The sequence below is a fragment of the Fusarium oxysporum genome, chromosome I (assembly GCF_013085055.1).
Source record: "Fusarium oxysporum Fo47 chromosome I, complete sequence".
NCBI classification, from domain to species: Eukaryota; Fungi; Ascomycota; class Sordariomycetes; order Hypocreales; family Nectriaceae; genus Fusarium; species Fusarium oxysporum.
Window position 1 is genome coordinate 1,108,407 of NC_072840.1, and position 20,956 is coordinate 1,129,362.

A 20,956-nucleotide genomic window follows, 5' to 3' on the forward strand; every position below is an offset into this window, starting at 1 on the left:
TGATTTCTGTATTTATAGATGCAGATAATACAATCTTGGCAAGCCACTAAGGTTTATGCTGTGAGACGTAATATCCAGCAGCGATTGTTCTGGTGTAAGTTGTTGAGCCAATAAGGATTCAAGTTGAAATGCGGCATCTTTTGGTGGCTGGGTTCTGTGGCCCGCCAACCAAACAGTGGGGTACGTACATTTCAACTCCAAAACCTGCGCGTCAAATTTTCCTTCACCATGATCTTCCCTTCTCTCACTATCTCTCCAAGTCTCTCTCACAGAGCGACACAACAAGGCGCGATCTCAAGATCTAATCATGCGTCTTGTTACAAGGTAGGTCCATTTCCGTTTCTATCCGCAACGTTCTTCCTTCAGTCACTCAATCTTCCCACGAGTCTTCCTCACGGAGGGTCTTCTACGGACGGTGCGTTTTGTACTATCCGCACGAAGTAGTCTGAAGGATGATTTAACGACGAAAAAAGGTCTCACAATTCTTTGTGCTTCTTTTTATTGTCGTAGTTGCTAGAACAACAAGGGCCATCATAGTCCGCGTCCGTCTCGTCTTTGTTGGTCACCTTCTGGTGGATAACATTGTATCAATTTCTACACGGGCGAGGCTCCAGGAGCACCGACATTCTTTTCTCTTATTGGTATACATAGTACATATGTCACTATCATGTGATTATCTGGAATATTATCGAAGTTCATGATATCAAAGACCCTATTGTTTTTCGACCTTTGGCACGTGCAGATGCAATCAAGATTTCGTATTCTTTCGTCAGAGTGGATTAGGCCAGTGAGAGCTCAACGACGTCATCCTTGTGATATCGGATCAGAACTTGATGTTTTATCTCAACTGCCGTGTCTACCTAGGTATCTATGCCATTCTACTATTAATACCACATGTCAAAAGCCAGGACTGCCAAGTAAATAATCATGTTCAAATTATCCAGATCATCCCCTGTCCATCGCTTCCGTTTATATCCCTCCACTATGCGATACTTGAACCTCGCCAACAACTATGCCACAAAGGCAGATCATTCCAAAAAGTCCAAGTTTGGTGATCTACCACTCAGCACCACTGGTCCTATTAACTGCGCACTCAGTGGTACATCACTATTGAACACACCATATCTGAACAAGGGATCTGCTTTTCCTCCAGATGAGCGTCGGGAGTTTAATCTCACAGGCTTGCTACCTCAAGGTGTTCAGACACTTGAACAGCAATGCAAACGCGCATATGAGCAATATTCATCAAGGCATGACGATTTAGCCAAAAATACCTTTCTCGCTTCACTAAAGGATCAAAATGAGGTTTTGTACTACAAGGTATCATACATGCATTGTTCCGATGTAACCGCAATGCTAATTCTTGTGTAAAGCTTCTGCAACTTCATCTCGATGAGATGATGAGCATCATCTATACGCCAACTGAAGGCGATGCTATTCAGAATTACTCTCGACTCTTTAGACGTCCAGAAGGTTGCTATCTTAACATCCGAGACCCAGATCATGTGCATCACAATCTAGCGCAATGGGGAAACCCTGAAGATATTGACTACATTGTCGTATCTGGTCAGTTTATCGTCTACATCGTATCAGCGGCTACTAATATCGTGTCCAGATGGCGAAGAAATTCTCGGCATTGGTGACCAAGGTGTTGGCGGTATTCTCATCTCCGTCGCCAAGTTAGTCCTCACCACTCTCTGTGCAGGCGTCCATCCAAACAGAACCCTTCCAGTTGTCCTTGACTGCGGCACAGACAACAAGGAGCTTCTCGATGATGAGCTATATCTTGGTCTCAAAGAGAAGCGTGTTCGCGGTGAAGAGTACGCCAAGTTTGTCGACACATTTGTGCAGTCTGCCAGGAAGCTCTACCCCAAGGCCTACATCCACTTTGAGGACTTTGGTTTAACTAACGGTATACACCCTCTGTTCCAATCTGGTGGCATTTTCTGACATTAATGTATTAATAGCGAGGAAGATTCTTGATCGGTATCGTCCAGACTTTGCTTGCTTCAACGATGATGTCCAAGGAACAGGCTGTGTAACTCTCGCAGCCATCCTGTCAGGTCTACACGTCAGCAAGCAAAAGCTCAAAGACCTCCGAATGGTCGTCTTTGGAGCCGGTAGCGCTGGACTTGGTATCGCAGACCAAGTTCGAGATGCTATTGCCACGGAAGGAAATATGAGCCATGAGGGGGCAGCAAAGCAGATCTGGTAAGTTATATAACCAATGAGACCGAGCATGACTGACTTTTTAGGTTGATCGACAAGTCTGGTCTCCTCACCTCGGAAACTGAAGGTGTCACGGATGCTCAAAAGATCTTTGCTAAGGATGCTTCAGAGTGGAAAGACAAGGACGCTGATCTCCTGTCCGTGATCAAAGAGGTCCGTCCTAATGTTCTTGTTGGTACGTCTACCAAGCCTGGTGCCTTCACCGAGGATGTCATCCGCGCCATTGCTGAGCACCACGAGCGCCCTATTGTTCTTCCTCTCTCAAATCCCACACGTCTTCATGAGGCCAAGCCAGAAGATATCCTCAAATGGACCGATGGAAAGGCCCTTGTAGCCACAGGCTCACCCTTCCCACCTGTCAAGGGCCCATGGGGCAAGGACGGTTCTGAAATCACCATCAATGTCGGCGAATGCAACAACTCAGTTGTCTTCCCAGGCATCGGTCTCGGCTGCGTGCTCTCCCGTGCCAAGCACTTGACAGATCGCATGCTTGTAGCCGCTGTGGAGGGAGTTTCCTCACTGAGCCCTGTTCTCAAAGACTCAACGGCTCCTCTTCTCCCAGACGTGGATTCAGTGCGGGATGTCAGTGTCTGCATTGCCCGCAATGTGATACAAGCAGCTGTCAAGGATGGTGAGGCTACACAGGAGGGCATCCCTGAGAAGGAAGAAGATTTGGAGGAGTGGATCAGGGAGCAGATGTGGGATCCCGTCTACAGGCCGTTGAAGAAGGTTGATTTGGAGGGTGCCACCAGAGAGGCTCGAGGTGAGCTTAAGAAGGCTGGAACAGTTCATCGAGTTGGTCATACATAGACTTTGCTTCAGGACATGGATAGAATTCTGTGGTCGGACTTTAGAGGCGGGTATAGCATAGTCGAGCTAGTCGACGTTCAAAGTCCAGCTTGATATTAATGACAGTGTAGATTCCAAAGCGATCCTAGCCCTGCGTGATAGAAAGAGAACCCAGTATTCAAATATTTCCAAGCCCACTTAAGCTTCCGAAGGTTACATTTACCGGTCGCAAACTCCAACGCCCAACCTACCTTGTCATACAACATACTTTATCGTTTTCCCTACACGTCGTTTAGATGACGCCAGCACGTGCAGCCTCGCCAGCATTGTCCTGCACGAGATCTTCCATCCTTCTCTTGCCCCTACCCAGGCCACCCTCACCTACACCCATGCGGCGAGCAACATATCGCTGAGCAACAGTACCAATAGAAAGGTTGAGAAGCTCTTCAAGCCACTCAGCAACCCATTCTCGAGGGTCAACCCCACCGCTCTCAATGATATCCCTGATCTCTTCGGGAATATTGGCGTCGGTCACATCGCCATCCTCGCCAGATCGAGGTGTGAGAGGGGCAGGAGTATCGAGCCACTGAACCCATCGAGCAGGAACAGACTGGCTGACGGTATAAAATTCAATGTCATGAACAGGATCCAGGATGAAAACAGCGAAACAAATGAGCTCCTCGTTCTCATCTTGATTCTCGACACCAGAAGAGTCCTTCTCCTTCTCCGCAGAAGCAGTGCGAGCGAACAGGTTCTTGTCCTCATCCACAGAAATTGCCTGGACAGCCAGGAACAGATCCGAGGTTCTAACAGGGTTGGTCTCGCTCACATCTTCGGTGGCTTTGTGCTTGGCTGCTTCGACACCACCATTGGCAGAGAAGTATTCGTTCGCATGCGATTCGGCGTTGGCGCGGCAAAGCTTAGTTCCTTCAGGCAGACCCTTGATCAATCCGAGCTCACGGGGCGTATCAGTTTGTCTCCACCAAGGCCCGTCGTGCCATCCAGTAATACTGTCGGTACTACGTCGAGAGTGGCTCTCCTGGCCACGCTGGATGACAAGAAGGTCACCGCCTTCAACCTGTGCCATCACATGGCCAAAGACGTTATGAATCAGAGGGTCGAGTGACGGGTAGCCGACAAGATCGTGGGTGATATGAATGAGAAGTCGTTCATGGGAACTGATAGGCGGCGCAAGGGTGTGGAGGATGTTGGTGAAGGTAGGGAGAGCACGATGTCGGAGTTCGTCACCTTAACTCTCGATTAGCTAGATTCATAATTCGGTGTCAGTTCAAGCATACCATAGGTTCGAAGAGTGTTGACATCAAGTCCCCTGATTCCCTTGACCTGGTCTGCCCACTTCTTGGCCTCTTCATTCTGTTGGATCTGTGAGACAGCGGCTTCGGCCTGCTTCATAGCAGCACTGGCCGTGGATAAAATGCCACCCCACCATCCTCCACCAGAGGCTTGAGGGGCAGCTTCTTGCTGGACAGGCTCAAATGTTGGCTTCTTCTCGTTCTCGTGAAGTTCTGAGCTCGTGGCGCTTGGTGTGAATGTTGCTTTCAGGCTGCGTGCACTATCGGTAGACTTGCGAGGGTCGCCAGCGGGGGGTGTTGCTGTGGAACGGCGGGTGGCATCCTTGAGGCGGGGAGTATGAGGTCGTGAAGGCTGCTCAGCCAGTTCCGATTCAAGGTCGGCGAGAATATCCTGATCGGCAAGCGCCTTGGATGCGGCAGAGGTCGGCTTAGACTTTGTTGTCTTCTTAGGCTTCTTATCGCGGTCAAGGCCAGACAGCAGCTCGTCAATGTCGACGTCGTCACCAGCGGTGGGTTTTGTCTTTTTCGACGCCATAATTGCAGAGATCTGCTACAGCTGCGACCAAAAAAGAGTGTAGGGATGTAGAATTAGGTTCTCGTGACTTTCTCGAAGTTGTCGTGTTGATGACTTGGTAAAGGCGGGGGGTTGAAAGAAGGTTGTTTGGCGCAAAAGAGAGAGGATTCTACTAAGGGAGATGGTTGGAGCTCTGGAGAGGTAGGTACGACACCGACAGCTGCAAGGGTCCAGGAGCACCGGGAAGGCAGGAACGTCTAACACGTGCTGTTTCCGAATGGATGATTACGGTTACATCACTACAGTGAGGAGTTAGGGCAACAGCATACACAAATATAGACAAACGTTTCGTGTAAGTGAGATCTCATGCAATAGCTAGTGATACCATTGCGTTCCTGAGATACCGTTCTTTCAGATTGTCAGATGTAATTGCTGATGTTACTGAAACATCATCTACTTGTCGGCTACTCGCCAATGACACCTAATGTGTGGGCATCTAGCCTCACCAACAGCTCAGCCGGAGTACTCGTCAAGTATTCTAATTGGCTCACCTGCGACTTACAACAGCAAAGCAACCACTAACACCCAGTGATTTGCAGCAGACGACACGGTCATGCTCATACCTGACTTGTACTAGCGCCGTGTGGTTCCGTGGAAATAGAATTGCCTGATTGGCCTGGAGGAACCCCGGAGAAGGGGTCGCTGGGGCGGGTACGTACTGACGGGTTTCCCAGGTCCCTGAGCCTTGTGAGAGATTGGGTCTTTCAGTGGCCGGGATACCACTAACAGACGAGGCCCCAGGCGGGTCTAGCCTTGGCTGGCTTATTCGGACCAGACCACGACACCTTGAGAAAATCGACGGGAGACCAACATCAGAGCCAAAAGGAGACTGTCTCGTCTTCATCACACACGCCTCCTGTCATATATTGCACTCTTGGTTAAACCGTCGCCTCCGGTATCAAGGCGTATCAGGTTACTTCCTATTGTTAAGGGCGTCTTTTAGCCTTTGTCTTGCGTTTTACTTTTACTCGGGGTGTCTGTCTTGTGTCTTGTCTTTTTTTGCAAGTTGCCGCCAATTCCCTGTACTTCAAAATTCTTTCTCTGCCCTGGCTTGTTTCTCTTACTCCATCCGACACGCTCATCTCATTCATTCATATCCACGCACTTTGGGCCTCATCCTCCTTAGAGCCTGCGCCTGTCTGATTATAAATTTTCAGGCTCGCACGTATTGTGTGCTCCTGTTATTTGGCATTGCGCTCTTACTAAGTTACCCGTCCGCGGATTCACTCGCATGACGCCTCTCGCGGGCCCGGCTGGCCACTACACGTCCTTGCTGTAAACTTGGATCCCAGCCTCATCCCATCCAACCATTCAAATCTCTCTCGGGTCAGACAGAACTAACAAGCCTGTCCTGGCTGTACAATGGATCGCTCGCGCCGGATGCCGCAACGTCGCCGTCCGTTGGGAGCTTCTGCTTCTCCTACTTCTACTTCAGAGGCTTCCTTTGACCTGAATCCACTCACAAGTCCTGTTGTTTCTCACACTAATACCACAACGCCTCAAGGTGTTGGTGGCCGCCGCTCAGCCAAACCTCTCCAGCACGCCTTCACTTTCTCTTCTCCAAGCAGTAGTCGCAATTCGAATGCGAAGAAGCGTTCTACTACTATGGATAACTATCCAATTCCTGATGAGGGTGAGCATGGGCCCAAAAAGGGCGGCCACAGTCTTCGTAAGCGTGCTCGCGTGGATTACACGTTTGAGCACATCGACGACGATGTTGTCGTTCCCAATTCCACCTCTTCAGCACGCGGCAAAAAGCGAAGGTCCGAGGTCAACTTTGACACAGATGACTTTTACAGCAATGACTCTAAGAGGCGAGGCGCCTCCATGGGTGCTGACACCCCGTCCAATCGCCGGAGGAATCCGACACGAAAATCCAGTGACCTCAAGGCATATCATCAAGCTGCCTTGCAAGAAGATGATAACGACGTCCAAGACACAATTGAAGTCGGTGCCTATTACTCAGATGTCGATGACTCTGAGCTAAGAGACGCTGCTTCAAATAACTCATCCCCTCAGAATAAGATGCCATCAAAGGACTCACCTAAAAGATCCCCCCAAAATGAGTCCACCAAGGATGCATTTGCCGCTCCTCAAGTTGGTGAGAATCAACACCAACTTGAAACAAAAGAAACTTTATCTGTTCCCCAGGTCGAGCAAATCTCCTCAGACAAAGTTTCTTCTGCTGTGGAACCTACACGAACCTCTATCGAGGAACCTGTATCTCAACCTACAGAACCGCAGGCCGAAAAACTTCCTAAAGTGGAGCCCGAGCCGGAATCACTGAGTACAACGCATAAGTCTCCAGCTGCAGAAGGTGTTAATGAAGTAAAGCCGCCAGCAGTGGCAGTGGCAGATGCACAATCTGAACCAGCCGCCACGGCAGCGCCAGATTCTAATCCAGTTGAAGTGGAACCAGAGGTAGAAACAGAGGCAGTGGCAGCGCCAGTGCCAGCACCGACGATAGCACCTCTGCCAATTACAGCCGACGAGAACAATAAGAGTGAACCTGTTCACTCACCTATTGTTCCTGCATCTGAACCAGTGCCAGTGCCTGTCAATGGAGTTGCTGAAGCCCCTACTACCGAACCTCTTCCTCAAGATCCTTCTGAGCCTGCTCTCTCTCTCATCAACACCAACAACAACACCGATACCGATACCAACATCAAGCAAGAATCATCTCATCTCATCACAAACATCTATCAATTTCCTACATCAACGGACAAGCTAATCGACCTTCATCAAGACGACAAGATGAACGCAATGGGCAATACGGAGATCGATCCTGTTCAAGACGAGCATCCCACTCAAGATGTCGAAATGACTGATGCCGCGCCTCTTGATACACAAGAGCTTGTGCAAGAGCCTGTACAAGAGCCTGCAAGCAAGCCTGCACAAGAGTCCATGGAGCTCACACAAGAACCCGAACAACTTTCACAAATGCCCGAACAAGAACCTGTGGAAGAGCCTACGACAGCACCTCTACCCCCAGCTGCGTCGTCCCCTTCTGCATCAAGAGCTCGCTCTGCATCACCACCAAAGCCACCCTCAAAACCACCATCAGCATCACCTGCTCGAGAGATTGAAGAGCTTCGACAGTCTGTTGAGAACGTCGCATATCCCCAAAATGTCACCTCCAACGATGTTCCCACACCTGTGGAGGTGAACGGCGACTCGACAAAGGATGAGAAGGTGAACAATGAGACTGTTGAAAACAATAAAGACAAAGAGTCCGCACAAGTGCCGCCCACTGCCGACGAATTTCCAATCCCAGACTCGCCTGAGATTCCTCTCACTCAAGAGGAACCTCCCACCATTTCGAGCCCTACCGAATTGAAAGCTCCTACTCCACCTCCTACTGAGACCATCGAAACTCCTGCTTCTTCTGCTCCCTCAGACACAAAAGCAAGTCCACAGAAGCCTGTTGCTCCCCGAATTGCCATGGAGTCAATGCCACAGCCTACCCCCGTCGGCCGCTGGTCACATCTTAGGCCTTATGTCGATGGAGAGTTTACACTATACCCAGAAAAGAAGGGTCGCTCTGATGAAGACGGTGCCAATGATGACACAACACCTGAAGGAAAGGACACTGATATGGAGCCCATGGTGGACGATCAGTATGATATTGTGGATGGGGTGGGCCTCGAAGCACCTACACCAGCACTGAATACTCCTACGCGCGGCTCTCCAGTGGCCGACTCCACAGATCCTACAGCTTTCAATTCACCCGCTCCAGGTGGAGATGATGGTGATGACGCTGACGTCTCTGAATCTCAGGAAGTTCCAGAACGTACACGTTATTACAAATATAGAAAGCTCAGAGACCCTGAGGAGTACATCTCCATCCTCGAGAACTACGAGGACATGTCAACTGAAGACCTATACGAACTTCTCGAGGCCGTCAATGTCTCCATGGTTCAGTGGCAGGACGAGTGGAATGATCTGGGCGCTGTTGTTGACGATTACGAGAACTCGCTCCGTAGACGAGCTGCCGATGCCAAGTATGAAGCCCGTACTCGCAACCTCAACCAGCATGGCCTTAACTACGAGGAACCTGAATTCGCTGTCAAGGGCTACAAGTCTCGCGACAAAGAAGGTCTCAATGAGACCCGTTATCTTCAAGGACAAGATCGTATTATGGCTGCTGCCTACGGCTTTGAATACGATCCTCATCCTTCAAAGATTGGCAAGCAAAACCCCGAAACCCAACAGGTCGGAATCATGACCCGTGGACGATCTCTACGAAACCAACCCCGACAGACCGCAAAGGCCACTGAGACGGACGAGGTTGTCGGCAAACGTCAGCGCAAGCCTGTCCAGCTCTTCGATCCCGCAACACAGGATGTCAGTCGAAGCTCAACACCTGTGCCACCCACTCGTGGTGGTCGTCGACGCAAGAACGCCAACGCTGAGGATGAGCCTCAAACCAACCTTTCAGTCAGTTTCAACACTGAGGCTGCCTCGGACAATGAGGCTTCGGGTCCCAAGACTAGACGTAAGCGTGGTCGCGGCAAGAATGCTGCTGTTGCCGAAGAACCTGCCCCTACACCAGACGCCGAGGAACCAGTTCAAGAATCGCCAGCAAAGCCTACTCGCCGTGGCCGTGCCAGACCTGCCGTCAAGTACGAAGAGGCTGATCCCAATGAGTTTGTCGATGACGAACCCCAAGAGGAAGAAGAAGTGCAGGAGAAGGAAGAGAAGGCGCCTGTCCGCCGTGCCCTTGTTACTCTCAAGCTTCCCAGGGCCTACTATACCGATGTCACACCTGAAAACGAGATCACCGATAACGGCGACTCTCGCCCTACCACCGCGTCCTCTGAAGCATCTGGCCACACTGTTGAGTCGTCTTATTCGTTCCGACCCAAGCGACAGAAGCGCTTCCGTGACGATCCCAACGAAGCTGAAGAGTCGGCTCAGGCACCGCCCAAGAAGAAGGGCAAGCGAACCAGCGGGGGCACCACCACCACTGAGGTTCCATCTAATGCTTCTACACCAGCTCCCTCTGTTGAACCAGCACAGGTGCCAAACAGCCGTAAGATTCAAAAGATCAAAGTTGTCAGATCTGGCCAGGATGCCAAGAACGGAGGGACACCCGCACCTCAAGCACCTCATCCTGTTGCTGTTCCTGCTACAGGACCTCCCTCCGCTCCCCCATCTGTCGCAGGGGACGATGGAGATGATACCCCCAAAGATTACAAGTCCATGACCAAGTCAGAGAAGATGTCTGCATCTATGAAGAGTAAGTTTCCTAACATGCTATTCTTTACCATTCACAAGCTAACACAGATACAGATCGTTGGGCCAATGGAAATATGGCTGGAGCCGTTGAGAAACGCAAGGCGACCCTGGCGGCTAAGAAGGCTGCTCAAGCGGCAGCCGAGCAAAGAACAGGTGTCGCCGCTCCCAACAAACCTAAAGGCAAAGCCACCGTCAAGAGAGAGCCTTCCTCTCTCAAGATGCAGATGCAGCCTGATCAACCACAGATACCACCACAGCAACCGCCCATGCTGCATCAACCGCCGCCTATGCACCCTCATCAGCATGAGCTTCCCCCTCACCAGTATCACCCTCACCAGCATCAGCACCAACACCCGCCTCACCCGCTGCATCTTCAGCAACAACCTCCGATGCATCCAGCTCACCCTCAACATCTACCTCCTCCCCCTCCACCACCTCCTCGTCAGGCTGGAAATCCTCCTCCTCCTTTCATGCATGGCCATCCTCAACACCACAGCCACGGCCATAGCCACGGAATGCCCGGTATGGGATACCCCTACTAGAGGATACGAGAGCACGAAACTGGTCCCCGGACTGATCATCCAATGATGACACTTCCACACACACAGAACCAAAAATATGAATTAAAAAAAGCAATAACGTCTCGAGCTTCAGGCTTTCAGCCCAATAGCTCAATGTAACACTCACGACCTACCACGAGACATGCAGTCTCATCTGGTATATACTTACAACCTCTCTGTATACTACGGACCAAACAAGAGAGGTTTTTTTGGATGCAGTTTCCGATGCACGTTTTTTCTCTTGTACACTAGATGCGAAGAACCATCGTTCGTTTCTCGCCTTGTTTTTTAGTTTTTAGTTCTTTTTTGTTCTTACTTCATGTTGATTCATACATGGATATATGCATGCGATGGAGGGTAGGTCTTTGCATAATCGTTCGGCATGCATCAAACGGGCGACTCGCCCAAGTTGGGAGGTTTTATAGCGTGAGAAAAGGTGTGGCGAGCTTATTAGCAAGCGCCTAAAAGACGAATTTTAATGTCAAGTTATATACATCAAATGTCTGCTTTGGTGTGATTGTGACTGTGTTGTAAATGGATCCAATACGTAACTTGCCTCGTAGTTGATTTTGATTACTATACTACGAACGAGAAGTGAAATTAGCAATCTCTAAACGACAATAAGCTAAAAAGGGCACGATAGCAGCTATGTTATGAGTTCGGGTAGTATTGTAGACCACTTTGCTTATAGACAGATTGACTCATCTCAATACACCTCTCAATGGCAAGAAAAGGATATGAGTAATAAACAGGTTATTCCCATAGGGTAGATGCTGTGCGACACCGGCAGCAAGAGCATGCATATCCAGCTCCTCTGAACCAATCAAGACTTACAAGCAGGATTTGCAACAGATTTCATCCATAGATTACCAGTCCGCTGGCATATTGAAGAGTAGTACTAGACTACAGCCCGTGGACTACAGAGGTTCATGCACATCACTAATCATGACTTCACAGGTTCACGGCGAGAAGAATTGCACATAGTTTAACCCAAAAAGAACACAACGCCCAGGGGAAGATGGTTTGAAGTGACTTTTGTTTTGTCCTTGATGTGAATGCCTGGTATGTGAATCATCCTTACACGCCGCAAACCGAAATGCAAGAGCCTTGTGCCAAATCCAGCGACTTTAAAAGTAGTAGATAAAAAGAACATTGCCCCGATTTTGATAAAAAACAACCCTCACCCCAGTTTCCCCCCCTACCAATTCTTGTTGGACAGGAGGGAAATAAATAAAAGAAGTTCTTTGGGGGAGGGGGGGAACAGATGTTTCTTTACCGCGCTCTATCTGATCGCATTCGGGACAGAAACCCAACCACCACGCACCGCACGCCCTTTTGTCTTTCCTTGATTCTCTTTCGCAAGCAAGCACTTTACATGACGACACCGGAGTTGCTGGCAATACGCTGGGAAGGTGTTAGTACAGGGAACAACGAGAGTCGAGAATGGGGGGAGAACTTACGGGCCACAGCTCAGCAGCCTCCTTACCGACGGGGCCAGTGATGGCAGAGCCCTTCATCTCACCCTTGGGGTTGACGATCTACACATGTTAGTCTCCAATTGTCTCTTCTCGTGTAGATTGTACATACGACACCAGCGTTGTCCTCAAAGTACAGGAAGACACCGTCGAATCGCTTCCAGGGCTTGGACTGTCGGACGATGACGGCGGGGTGGACCTTCTTTCGGAGCTCAGGCTTTCCCTTCTTGACGGTGGCCATGACCATGTCACCGACACCACCGGCGGGCAATCGGTTCAGGCGGGCACCGATACCCTTGACGGCGATGATGTAGAGGTTTCGGGCACCCGAGTTGTCGGCGCAGTTCATGACGGCACCGCTAGAGAGGGAGTCAGTTTGCTGGTTCGGGGGATACGGTATTGGGAGGTTTCGTACACAGGGAGACCCAGGGTCATCTTGAGCTTGCCACCAGGGGCACCACGGCTGTGAAGGTGAGTCAGTATTTTGTTTTTGTTGTCTTGAACATTTCGTCTCTGTGTCTCTCGTTCTCGTTCTCGCTATGTCGAATTTTCTGCCAAAGTCTGCCAGTCGGTGGATTCATGGCTTCGACAGTATTTGTATGTCAAGCCATTGTCGTCGAGATCGAGTTGAAAAATTCAAGCACAAAGCAATGAATGTCGTCGTCACCAGTCAAACCAGTGATGCCGTATTTCTCATGATATTGTCGCTTATTTTCGTTGTGTGCGCAGGCACAAAATTGGTCGCCATGTTCCCCGCCAAAACCAAGCACTCGAAATAATTTCCAACTCTTTTTGCGCATCGGAGCAACCCATGACGGAGGAGGCAGACAAAATTCGAGATAGCGAGAAGCGAGACGAGGACCTAGAGCGAAGCTGCTGAGGGTATTCGAGAGCTACTTACGAGATCTTGGCCATTTTGTCTGAAGGGTTAGTGTGGCGTTACTTCGTGAAAGAGGTCGTGGTCGGGTTCGGGTCTCGAGATGAACAAACTGACAGTAGCTTCAGTTTTCAGGGCAAATTGATTTTTCGTGGGGGACAAACCCTAGACGAGGAAGGCGGGATCAATTCACGTGACTGGATCGCGACAGCAAAATGGGTCAGCCAATCAAACCACACCACTCACGACACTATTTCTGGTGGAGCCCACACCACAGAACTACCAAAGACACATGAATCACACACATTTCTGATATTCTAGCCAATATAGTAGGAACTTTCTCTTGCTGCTCCCATCAATCCGGCTTGATCCCCGGCGAAGCACGCCCGGTTAGCTCAATCGGTAGAGCGTGAGACTCTTAAGAGTTCACAATCTCAAGGTTGCGGGTTCGACCCCCGCATCGGGCTGTTCCTATAAATACATATTCATGATTGAGATGTGCTTTCTTTTTTGCAGTTTTTGTGTTCTCTGCGTCCTGTGGCATGATCATTTAACAAATGGTGTTTATGTTATCATTTTATCACACGGTGTTTATAGTGATTCCAACTGTTGTACAGTGTAAGTGACAAGGCTTGTGTATATAGAACTCTGGTTAATGCCTCCTGTTTACCCTGGAATAGTTATTATATTAAGCAGTTCAACATTGCCGGCATAGCTCTGGTCTCTTTGACTGTTTAAAATCTATATGATATTGACTTCTAACTAGAATTGGCCTTGAAGAAATGTCTAATTGCTCAATGGTTTCAACCTGCCGGTGTAAGTCCAAGCTTGGTTTTATTGTTTCATTAGTCAATGGTTCAATAAGCAATGTCATGAATACTACAAACGCAACCATCTCGCCCCATTCTTGACAATAATAACACGTGGTCTGGAAAAGTTCAATATGACTACAGTAATAAACCAACAAAATGCTCTCTACTTATTCTCGAGTCAGGGGAATATGTCTACGGCGAAGCGGGGTCTGGTGGCCGGTCCGGTCATTCGGAGCCGATCCAAAGCCAAAGCCATCACCAAGCGGGACCTCGGCTCGACGTCACTTGAACCGCGCTTCAGACCTCACATGCCCCCCTACAAGTGTTAACTTGTAGTTATACTGCACATCTATTGGTCATATATGAATCTCTATACCTAGTTACTCCTCATGTCTTTGTTATTTTGTGTCACTCGACGGTCCCTGTCGCATCAACTCTTCCGTGAAACAAACTTGACCGCTCATAGACAAAACTTCAACTTCGTACCCCGGGTATATCTGCCTATCATGACTTCTCGAAACCAATCATCCTCAGCGAACAAGCCTCCACCTTCAGAGCCACGACCAAGTTCTTCAGTTCTCTTAGTCTCGCCTGTCAATGAAGTCCTGTTACTTCACCGTGTACACACCTCTACATCATTCGCCTCAGCTCATGTCTTCCCTGGTGGAAATCTAGACCCTTATCATGATGGTATTATACCGGCTGAAGACTCGCCAGAGAGACATCATGATGGACTTGCGTACAGAATTGGTGCTATCAGAGAGACCTTTGAAGAGACTGGTATCTTATTGGCCAAGAAGGACAACGAGCTGGTAAACTTGACAGTCGAGGATAGAGACACTGCAAGGAAAATGATACATGGAAACCAAGTCAAGTTTCTCGAGTGGCTAAAGTCAGTAGGCGCTGAGCCAGACTTGGGTAAGAATGAATCAACATAGATTACGGTCAAGTGATTGTTGACCGAGTACAGATGGTCTCATCCCTTTTACGCGCTGGATCACACCCGCCACCAACACAAAACGCTTCACAACGCAGATGTATCTCTACATGCTACCACAGTCACAGAGTGACATGCCATCAGAGATGCTTATCCCAACACCAGACAATGGCATTGAACACACAGCAGCCCTCTTCGCACGCGCGGAATCATTCCTCGCCCGTGCCGCCACAAATAGCATCATCCTATTCCCACCGCAGTACTTCCTCCTAAGTTTAGTCGCCAGAGTCTTCCAGAACTCAAAAGAATCATCAGATGGACAACGGACTCCTCAAATCACAGCACAGAGAGAAAACTTACTGTCCTTTCTGAACCGAGTGCCCACAGCAGAGACAGAGAAGGGCCAAGCGCACAAGACGGCCATGATCCCCTGGAGTGAGAAAGTCATGAGTCCTCATAATCTTTTTATTAGACAACAGGACAAGAGAATAGTTCTCGGGCTGGACAAACCAGGACCAGAACTCAGGGGCTCTGAGAGAGGTGGCGATTGGGAACATGTGGTCCTTGTTAACTTTGGCAAAGGAGGACCGACCAACGTTGAAGTGAGGCGAAGAGAAGATGCCTTGGAAGAGGAGAGAAAGGTTAAAGCTGATAGCGAGAAACTCTGAATTTTCATAGACATAGAAACCGTCGAATGATATCGAGGCTGAGATTTGCATTCACGGTTGATCCACATACCAAGTTAAACTTGTATATGAGCCAGTAAATCACAAGGTAGGAGAGACCATAATCTTCAAGATACTCCAAGTTTGGTAGATACCCTATCATCGATGGAAGAATCCCTTCTATAACCAAGGGTTATCCTAATCTCTCATAATTTAGGAAGCTTATTCTGAACCTCAGCATAAAGTTCTCATAATTTAGAGAACTATCCTAAAACTCTTATAATTCAGGAAGCTTATTCTAAACTTCAGCATAAGCTTCTTATAATTTAAAGAATCATCCTAGACCTCTCATAATTCAGGAAGCTTTAGGCAAATTCCCTCCATAACCAAGACTTCCTACCTATACTTCAGGCAATAAACTTTCTGGGAGTCTCTTTCTTCTTTCTCTGCAGTCAAGCAACTCCTTCCCCAAGCCTATAAATGCATTCGCTTTCCACTCCTCTCCTCCTAATACTTTCTTTCTCTCAACGCTTCGTCTATCAACTCTTAGGCAGATATCATCAACGTCTTCCATTTCCAAAGCCCACTCCGTATACCAAATCCTTCCGACATTCATGGCAACCCCAACAATGGGGCCTTACGCGTTCATGAGGGCCCTCACGGAACGCACGCGGGTAGAGCCGTACAACATAATCGAGGTTCTCAGCCGCATGATCTACGGATCAAACATGATCTCGGTCGCAGGCGGAAGTCTCCCAACAACCTACAGACTTTGTCGTGTAGTCTTTGAGGAAACGTCTCAGCCCCCAGAAGAGATTACTCAGAACGATTTAGAGTACGAAGAGATCAGAAACCACTTGGAATTCAGGTGCATCCCCGTGTCGCATGGACTTATCTTGCGATGTTACCGGGAAACACTGCAGCACGCCCAGACTGCAAAGTACCTGATTCAAAAAATCTTCATTGATAGAGAAGCCTTTTCTGAGGCCACCTTTAAGGAAGCCCACCGCATTCTGACCTACAAGATCGATATCAATCAGCAAACGCCTTGGGAGCTCTACAGCGGAAATTATCGCACCTGGAGTGCGACGTACGACACGCGTTTCGTGGACCCGGTTCATATCACTACTGCAATGCTCAGCATGATCGACAACCTCATAGTGGAAATGGGCTCCAGAGAAGTCCCATATGATGGGATCACCATCCAGCAGCTCAGCAAGGAGGAAGTCTGGGAGAGGATCTGTTATGCCAGCAAATTCTGCCAGCACTTCATCAATATTCGCCCCTTTTTAGATGGAAATGGGCGGATGTACCGTTTGCTCCTGACTACCCTCCTCCTCAGAGCTGGTATATGCCCTGCGGTTTATGGACTTCATAACATGGATCGAGAAAGTCATTCGCGAGCTGAAGCCAGTTGCTACAGGCATGACTTGCAAGGCCTGGGAGAGGTTGTCACTGAGACCCATCATGAACTGGCATTATTTATTCTCAACCATACGTATGGTCAGTGGAAGAGCACGGACGCACAAATGATGATATTTCTACAAGCAACGCGTCGGGACGGTGCGATGTTTCCTCATTAAAGATGGTCTAAGATTATTCCACATTGTACAAGATGGTCTAAGGTTATTCCGCCTCATAAAAGATGGTCTAAAATTATTAACATCCACCTGATGCTTATTCCGCTGGGTATCATACATAATAGATAGGCAAGGTAGTTACTCCCAATACACGCCGATGATCAATCAACATCGACTATCTGGCAACACAGTCTGTCAGTGACCGTCTATCTCAGTACGATCCTATCTACAAACCGCGAACATTCTGGCTCCAGGTGTGCCAGTTGAAATCATCTCCAAGCATATCAACATCGTCCAAGCCTGTATTATCAGAGGTTGAGTTTACCGACGGGAACTGCCCGCCCCAGAGGTAAGGGGGTGGGTTGTCGTCCTTGGGGAATTGCATGGTCTGTGGTGAGAACTGTTGGCCAGTATCTCCTGGTTGTATCGTATATTGCGGTAACTGAGAGGTGTTTGACATTGGCGTCATTCCTGTCCCCATGGCCTTGATTTGAACAGAGCCGACGTCCTGCAGTGGCCAGAAATTTACCATGGGGAAGGGTGTGGTGTCTGCCATTAGGTCATTCATGTAACCCATGGTCGTATCAGAAAGGTCGAGCGTTGCCGGAACGTCATAGGCTGATGGTGTCCGAGGGCGGGATGGTACTTGTTCTTGTTTTGGCTGGAGCATCGACGGTGGCATAACAGGGCTCAGCTCAGCTGGCGTCGAGATTGGTACGTTACTTCCATCAGACCGCACCAGAACCTTCCATTTCTCCCTTATTTCTTCCATCTTGTTGGCTGCACCGTCCGCATCTTGCCCAAACCTAGCCTGGTATCTGGGATTCGTCCTTTCTTCGAATTCCAGCCGACGTGCTTCTTCGGGATTTCCGCGAAGTCGAGCAATTTCTGCCGCGCGGTGCCTTTGGGCTCTCATGTAAAGTTTCCTGATAGGCATCACGACAGTTGCGTATTCGGCAGATCGCACCAGTTGTCCTGGTCTACCCTCGTATCCATTAACGGCTTCCCACCCGCGTTCCACAAGAGGAGTCCACGGTCGACGGCAACTGGCGATAAGGAAGTAGGCCATAGCTGACCAGTTGGTGTAGGTTTTGAACAGCCACCTAAACTGTTTAGACCTCGAGTCGTTATTCAAGATGTGATTGTATTCGGCAATCTCAATCGCTGCAACGTAGGCACGTTCTTTTGCCTCTTCCGAAAGTGTACCTTCGCCCTCGGAGCCTGGGAAGAGGACCGGCTGGTAAATTACCAACGTCATCTTGGCCATGATGATGCGCGCAATTGAAGCAGCCATCCAATGTAACGGATCAGAATCGCCGGTGTGGTGTTTCAAAAACTTTTGCTCAACTCTATTGTAAACCTCGATGAGCATGCGCTCTCGCTCCGCGAGGCTGGTGTCCTTGTAAGGCATTCCTTGGGGGCAGAATGACATCGAGGCGGATGATAGTCGAACCAGACGCCTTCCAAAGCCAGCAATTTCGAAACGAACAAGTGCCAGCGAACAGTCAGAGTGACCTTCTCTGGGCTCTGGGGCTTCCGTTGAGTCGGGCTTGATATCGGTATCATTGATATTACTCGGCATCTGTGTGTCATAATTAAAGTCTTGGATGATGAGATCAGTACCCAGCTCATCGGCCGATCGAAGATCCAGTAGAAGTAACGACCACCAGAGACGCCTTCGCATCTCCGTTTCAAAAGGACTTAGGTCGAAGTGCGACCCATCGCGATGGAGGCCCATGCCTTGAGCAAGGTGCGCCACCAAGCCTGTCAAAGACCAACAGAAACGACTTCCATCTTGACCCTTAACCACGAGAATAAAAATGATCAACGCTTGCATAATTGGAGTCTCTAATGAGTTCAGGAAGTTGGCTTTGGCAAGGGCTTGTTCGACTGCAAAACGGTACTGCACAATAACATCCTCCTTGTTAAGACCAAGGTTGGCTCGCACCTGAGTTCGTGAGTTAGCATCTTCCGTGCTTAGAGTTAAGGGTGTCCTCTTACCTCGTCAGGTTCCAGGGATGTAAGTGCAGCATAGTATATTGACCAGACTAGTGCCTCATTTGCAGGAGACAGTTGTTTGTGATCTTTTCGCGCATCCCGAAAGATGGGCTCCATAGTTGGAATGTGCAGCACTTTGAGCAACGGTTCCACATTCTCCTGATAAACAGACCATAGGAACGGTATATGGGAAGGCAGGGGCCAGTATTTATCAAGATCCACGTCTGCAGAGCGGTAACCAAATATCCAGGCGTTGTGGTTTCCCGAGAGTGCGGATGCGGGTGAGGTGTCTAGAGTTTCATCCTCGTCAGACTCATCCAAGTCTTCATCAGTAAGCTTCTGAGTCTCTTCCCGTATTGAATCGAGCTGGTAGATAGAGTCAGTCAAACATTTGCAACAATACCAGGGACCGACCAACCTCGTCATTGAGCTTCGACCAAAAACCATGACTAACGTATCTTTGGCTTCCTCCAGTGTCGCTCAAAACCAGTCGTCCAAACTTTTTATGCATGTTCTTGCGAGCAGTCTCGCTCTGTTCGCTTGTAGCATCACTGCCCCCCCTTGGGCTGTCATCAATCCTCCCAATGTTGCCTGCGTGAGAACCTGCATTCGACGATTGCCGTTGAGCATTATGCGCCGAGGCGTCAAACGATGTGGTTTGACCTGCATGCGCTTCAGGTGAATTGGTTGATGAGGGGCCTTTACCGCCAGACTCAACCTCAATCTGACCGCTTAGCTCTTCCACAATGCCCTCCAACTTCCTAAGCCTCTTCATCAATTCTATCTCGCGCTGACTCGAGTTCTTGGTGGGCGCATTTGGATCTTTTCGACGCGGCTGTCGCGGCGCTCTTCCGGGGGCGGGGAAGACACAGGGAATCTGTGCTCGACGACAGTTGGAACACGGCATCTGCTTGTCGCATCGAACTTTGCGACGGCGGCAGGTTACGCATGATCGCGGATTCAGGGCGGGCGTATTGCTTCCGGGAAGGTGGATTGGGCTTGTATGGGCGTCGGGCCCTGTTGTCTGATAGACAGTAACGTTGCCTTGAAAAGAATTCGGTTGGGTGTGGAACGAAGCATCTTGCTGGGTATTGGATGAAGGCGATGCTGTGGACTGTTGCGCAGAATCAAGCCCCTCAGATACATTGAAGCCAAATCCGAGGGCCATGCCCTCGAGGTAGCCCGACATTGCTGTATCGTCTCGAGTGTAAGACCAAGTCAAAGATGGCGACAACGATAGGTTGTTTACGATATTCGAAAAACGTGGAATCGATCAGGCAAAGGATGTACGGAGAATCCGCGGACTCAGGCTCGGACAAGGGATGAACGGAATCGGACGAAGCCATCAACGTTAGATGCGATACGGATGCGGGTGCGGTAACGCAGGCTAACCAAACCTCAACTGCAATGCAAGGCAGGGCAAGGTAAGGAAATGCGTAACGTCAAATCATGCAGCTGTAGACAGAGAACCTGTCGTGAAGCCTTCAAAAAGCCAAGAAGAGGCTGAGAAGGCTGTTGTTGCGAAACATAAGGTGAGAAAAGACGCAGAGCGTTTGGTCTGTGATTGAGTTGGAGAGGAAGATGGGTGGACTCAACTGATTGGAAGGGGTGGGAGTGAGAGGAGGGTGGGGGCTCAGAGTTCCAGGGCACTTCTGATCAGGGCGGGCAGGGCAGGGCAGGTCAGTGGAGGTAGGTTGTTTGTCGTATTGATGATCCCTTAAAAATCAACTAAAGTGGTGCTGGCGTTGGTGCCAAGGCAGGCACTACTTGAGAAAACGATCCGAGCTGACAGCGCCCAGACGCCCTAGACGCCCCTAAAATTCCGGGGATGCACGCCCTTGTGATTCCTCGATTTAGGGCGATAGTGCGGGCGGCGGAGACAGACGGGGTTAGCACCTCACTCGGCTCC

At 49.5% G+C, this 20,956-nt stretch overlaps 7 protein-coding genes and 1 non-coding gene across 8 annotated transcripts; 5 read left to right on the forward strand and 3 right to left on the reverse strand.

Moving 5' to 3' along the window:
* Positions 1-891: 891 nt before the first annotated feature.
* Positions 892-3,091, forward strand: FOBCDRAFT_172782 (uncharacterized protein). Its single transcript, XM_031180765.3, has 5 exons — positions 892-1,320; positions 1,374-1,566; positions 1,616-1,912; positions 1,968-2,211; positions 2,256-3,091. The coding sequence occupies exons 1-5, from the start codon at positions 928-930 to the stop codon at positions 3,037-3,039; spliced, it is 1,911 nt and encodes a 636-aa protein (XP_031041533.2). The 5' UTR covers positions 892-927; the 3' UTR covers positions 3,040-3,091.
* FOBCDRAFT_210250 (maintenance of telomere capping protein 1) lies at positions 3,092-5,096 on the reverse strand. The gene is made up of 2 exons (XM_031180766.3): positions 4,317-5,096; positions 3,092-4,266 (listed from the first exon to the last, which is right to left on the reverse strand). The coding sequence occupies exons 1-2, from the start codon at positions 4,864-4,866 to the stop codon at positions 3,311-3,313; spliced, it is 1,506 nt and encodes a 501-aa protein (XP_031041534.2). The 5' UTR covers positions 4,867-5,096; the 3' UTR covers positions 3,092-3,310.
* A 1,171-nt stretch (positions 5,097-6,267) lies between these two features.
* Positions 6,268-10,820, forward strand: FOBCDRAFT_283114 (uncharacterized protein; the record flags this gene model as incomplete). The annotated part of the gene is made up of 2 exons (XM_031180767.3): positions 6,268-10,144; positions 10,198-10,820. 2 exons carry the CDS (start codon positions 6,268-6,270, stop codon positions 10,683-10,685), a joined length of 4,365 nt encoding a protein of 1,454 aa, XP_031041535.2. The 3' UTR covers positions 10,686-10,820.
* Positions 10,821-11,641: 821 nt separating this feature from the next.
* Positions 11,642-13,102, reverse strand: FOBCDRAFT_210254 (ribosomal protein L14p/L23e). Its single transcript, XM_059609307.1, has 4 exons — positions 12,594-13,102; positions 12,291-12,537; positions 12,164-12,241; positions 11,642-12,107 (listed from the first exon to the last, which is right to left on the reverse strand). The coding sequence occupies exons 1-4, from the start codon at positions 12,611-12,613 to the stop codon at positions 12,075-12,077; spliced, it is 378 nt and encodes a 125-aa protein (XP_059463775.1). The 5' UTR covers positions 12,614-13,102; the 3' UTR covers positions 11,642-12,074.
* Positions 13,103-13,439: 337 nt separating this feature from the next.
* Positions 13,440-13,522, forward strand: FOBCDRAFT_t4. Its single transcript has one exon. It is a non-coding gene; the product is annotated as a tRNA-Lys (tRNA).
* Positions 13,523-14,026: 504 nt separating this feature from the next.
* On the forward strand, positions 14,027-15,514 carry FOBCDRAFT_210256 (uncharacterized protein). Its single transcript, XM_031180769.3, has 2 exons — positions 14,027-14,785; positions 14,838-15,514. The coding sequence occupies exons 1-2, from the start codon at positions 14,257-14,259 to the stop codon at positions 15,470-15,472; spliced, it is 1,164 nt and encodes a 387-aa protein (XP_031041537.2). The 5' UTR covers positions 14,027-14,256; the 3' UTR covers positions 15,473-15,514.
* Positions 15,515-16,098: 584 nt separating this feature from the next.
* FOBCDRAFT_266694 (uncharacterized protein) lies at positions 16,099-17,052 on the forward strand (the record flags this gene model as incomplete). Its single annotated transcript, XM_031180770.2, has 1 exon — positions 16,099-17,052. One exon carries the CDS (start codon positions 16,099-16,101, stop codon positions 17,050-17,052), a length of 954 nt encoding a protein of 317 aa, XP_031041538.2.
* Positions 16,953-20,615, reverse strand: FOBCDRAFT_210258 (fungal-specific transcription factor domain-containing protein). Its single transcript, XM_031180772.3, has 3 exons — positions 19,466-20,615; positions 19,051-19,413; positions 16,953-18,997 (listed from the first exon to the last, which is right to left on the reverse strand). The coding sequence occupies exons 1-3, from the start codon at positions 20,234-20,236 to the stop codon at positions 17,276-17,278; spliced, it is 2,856 nt and encodes a 951-aa protein (XP_031041540.2). The 5' UTR covers positions 20,237-20,615; the 3' UTR covers positions 16,953-17,275.
* Between the last annotated feature and the right edge of the window lie 341 nt (positions 20,616-20,956).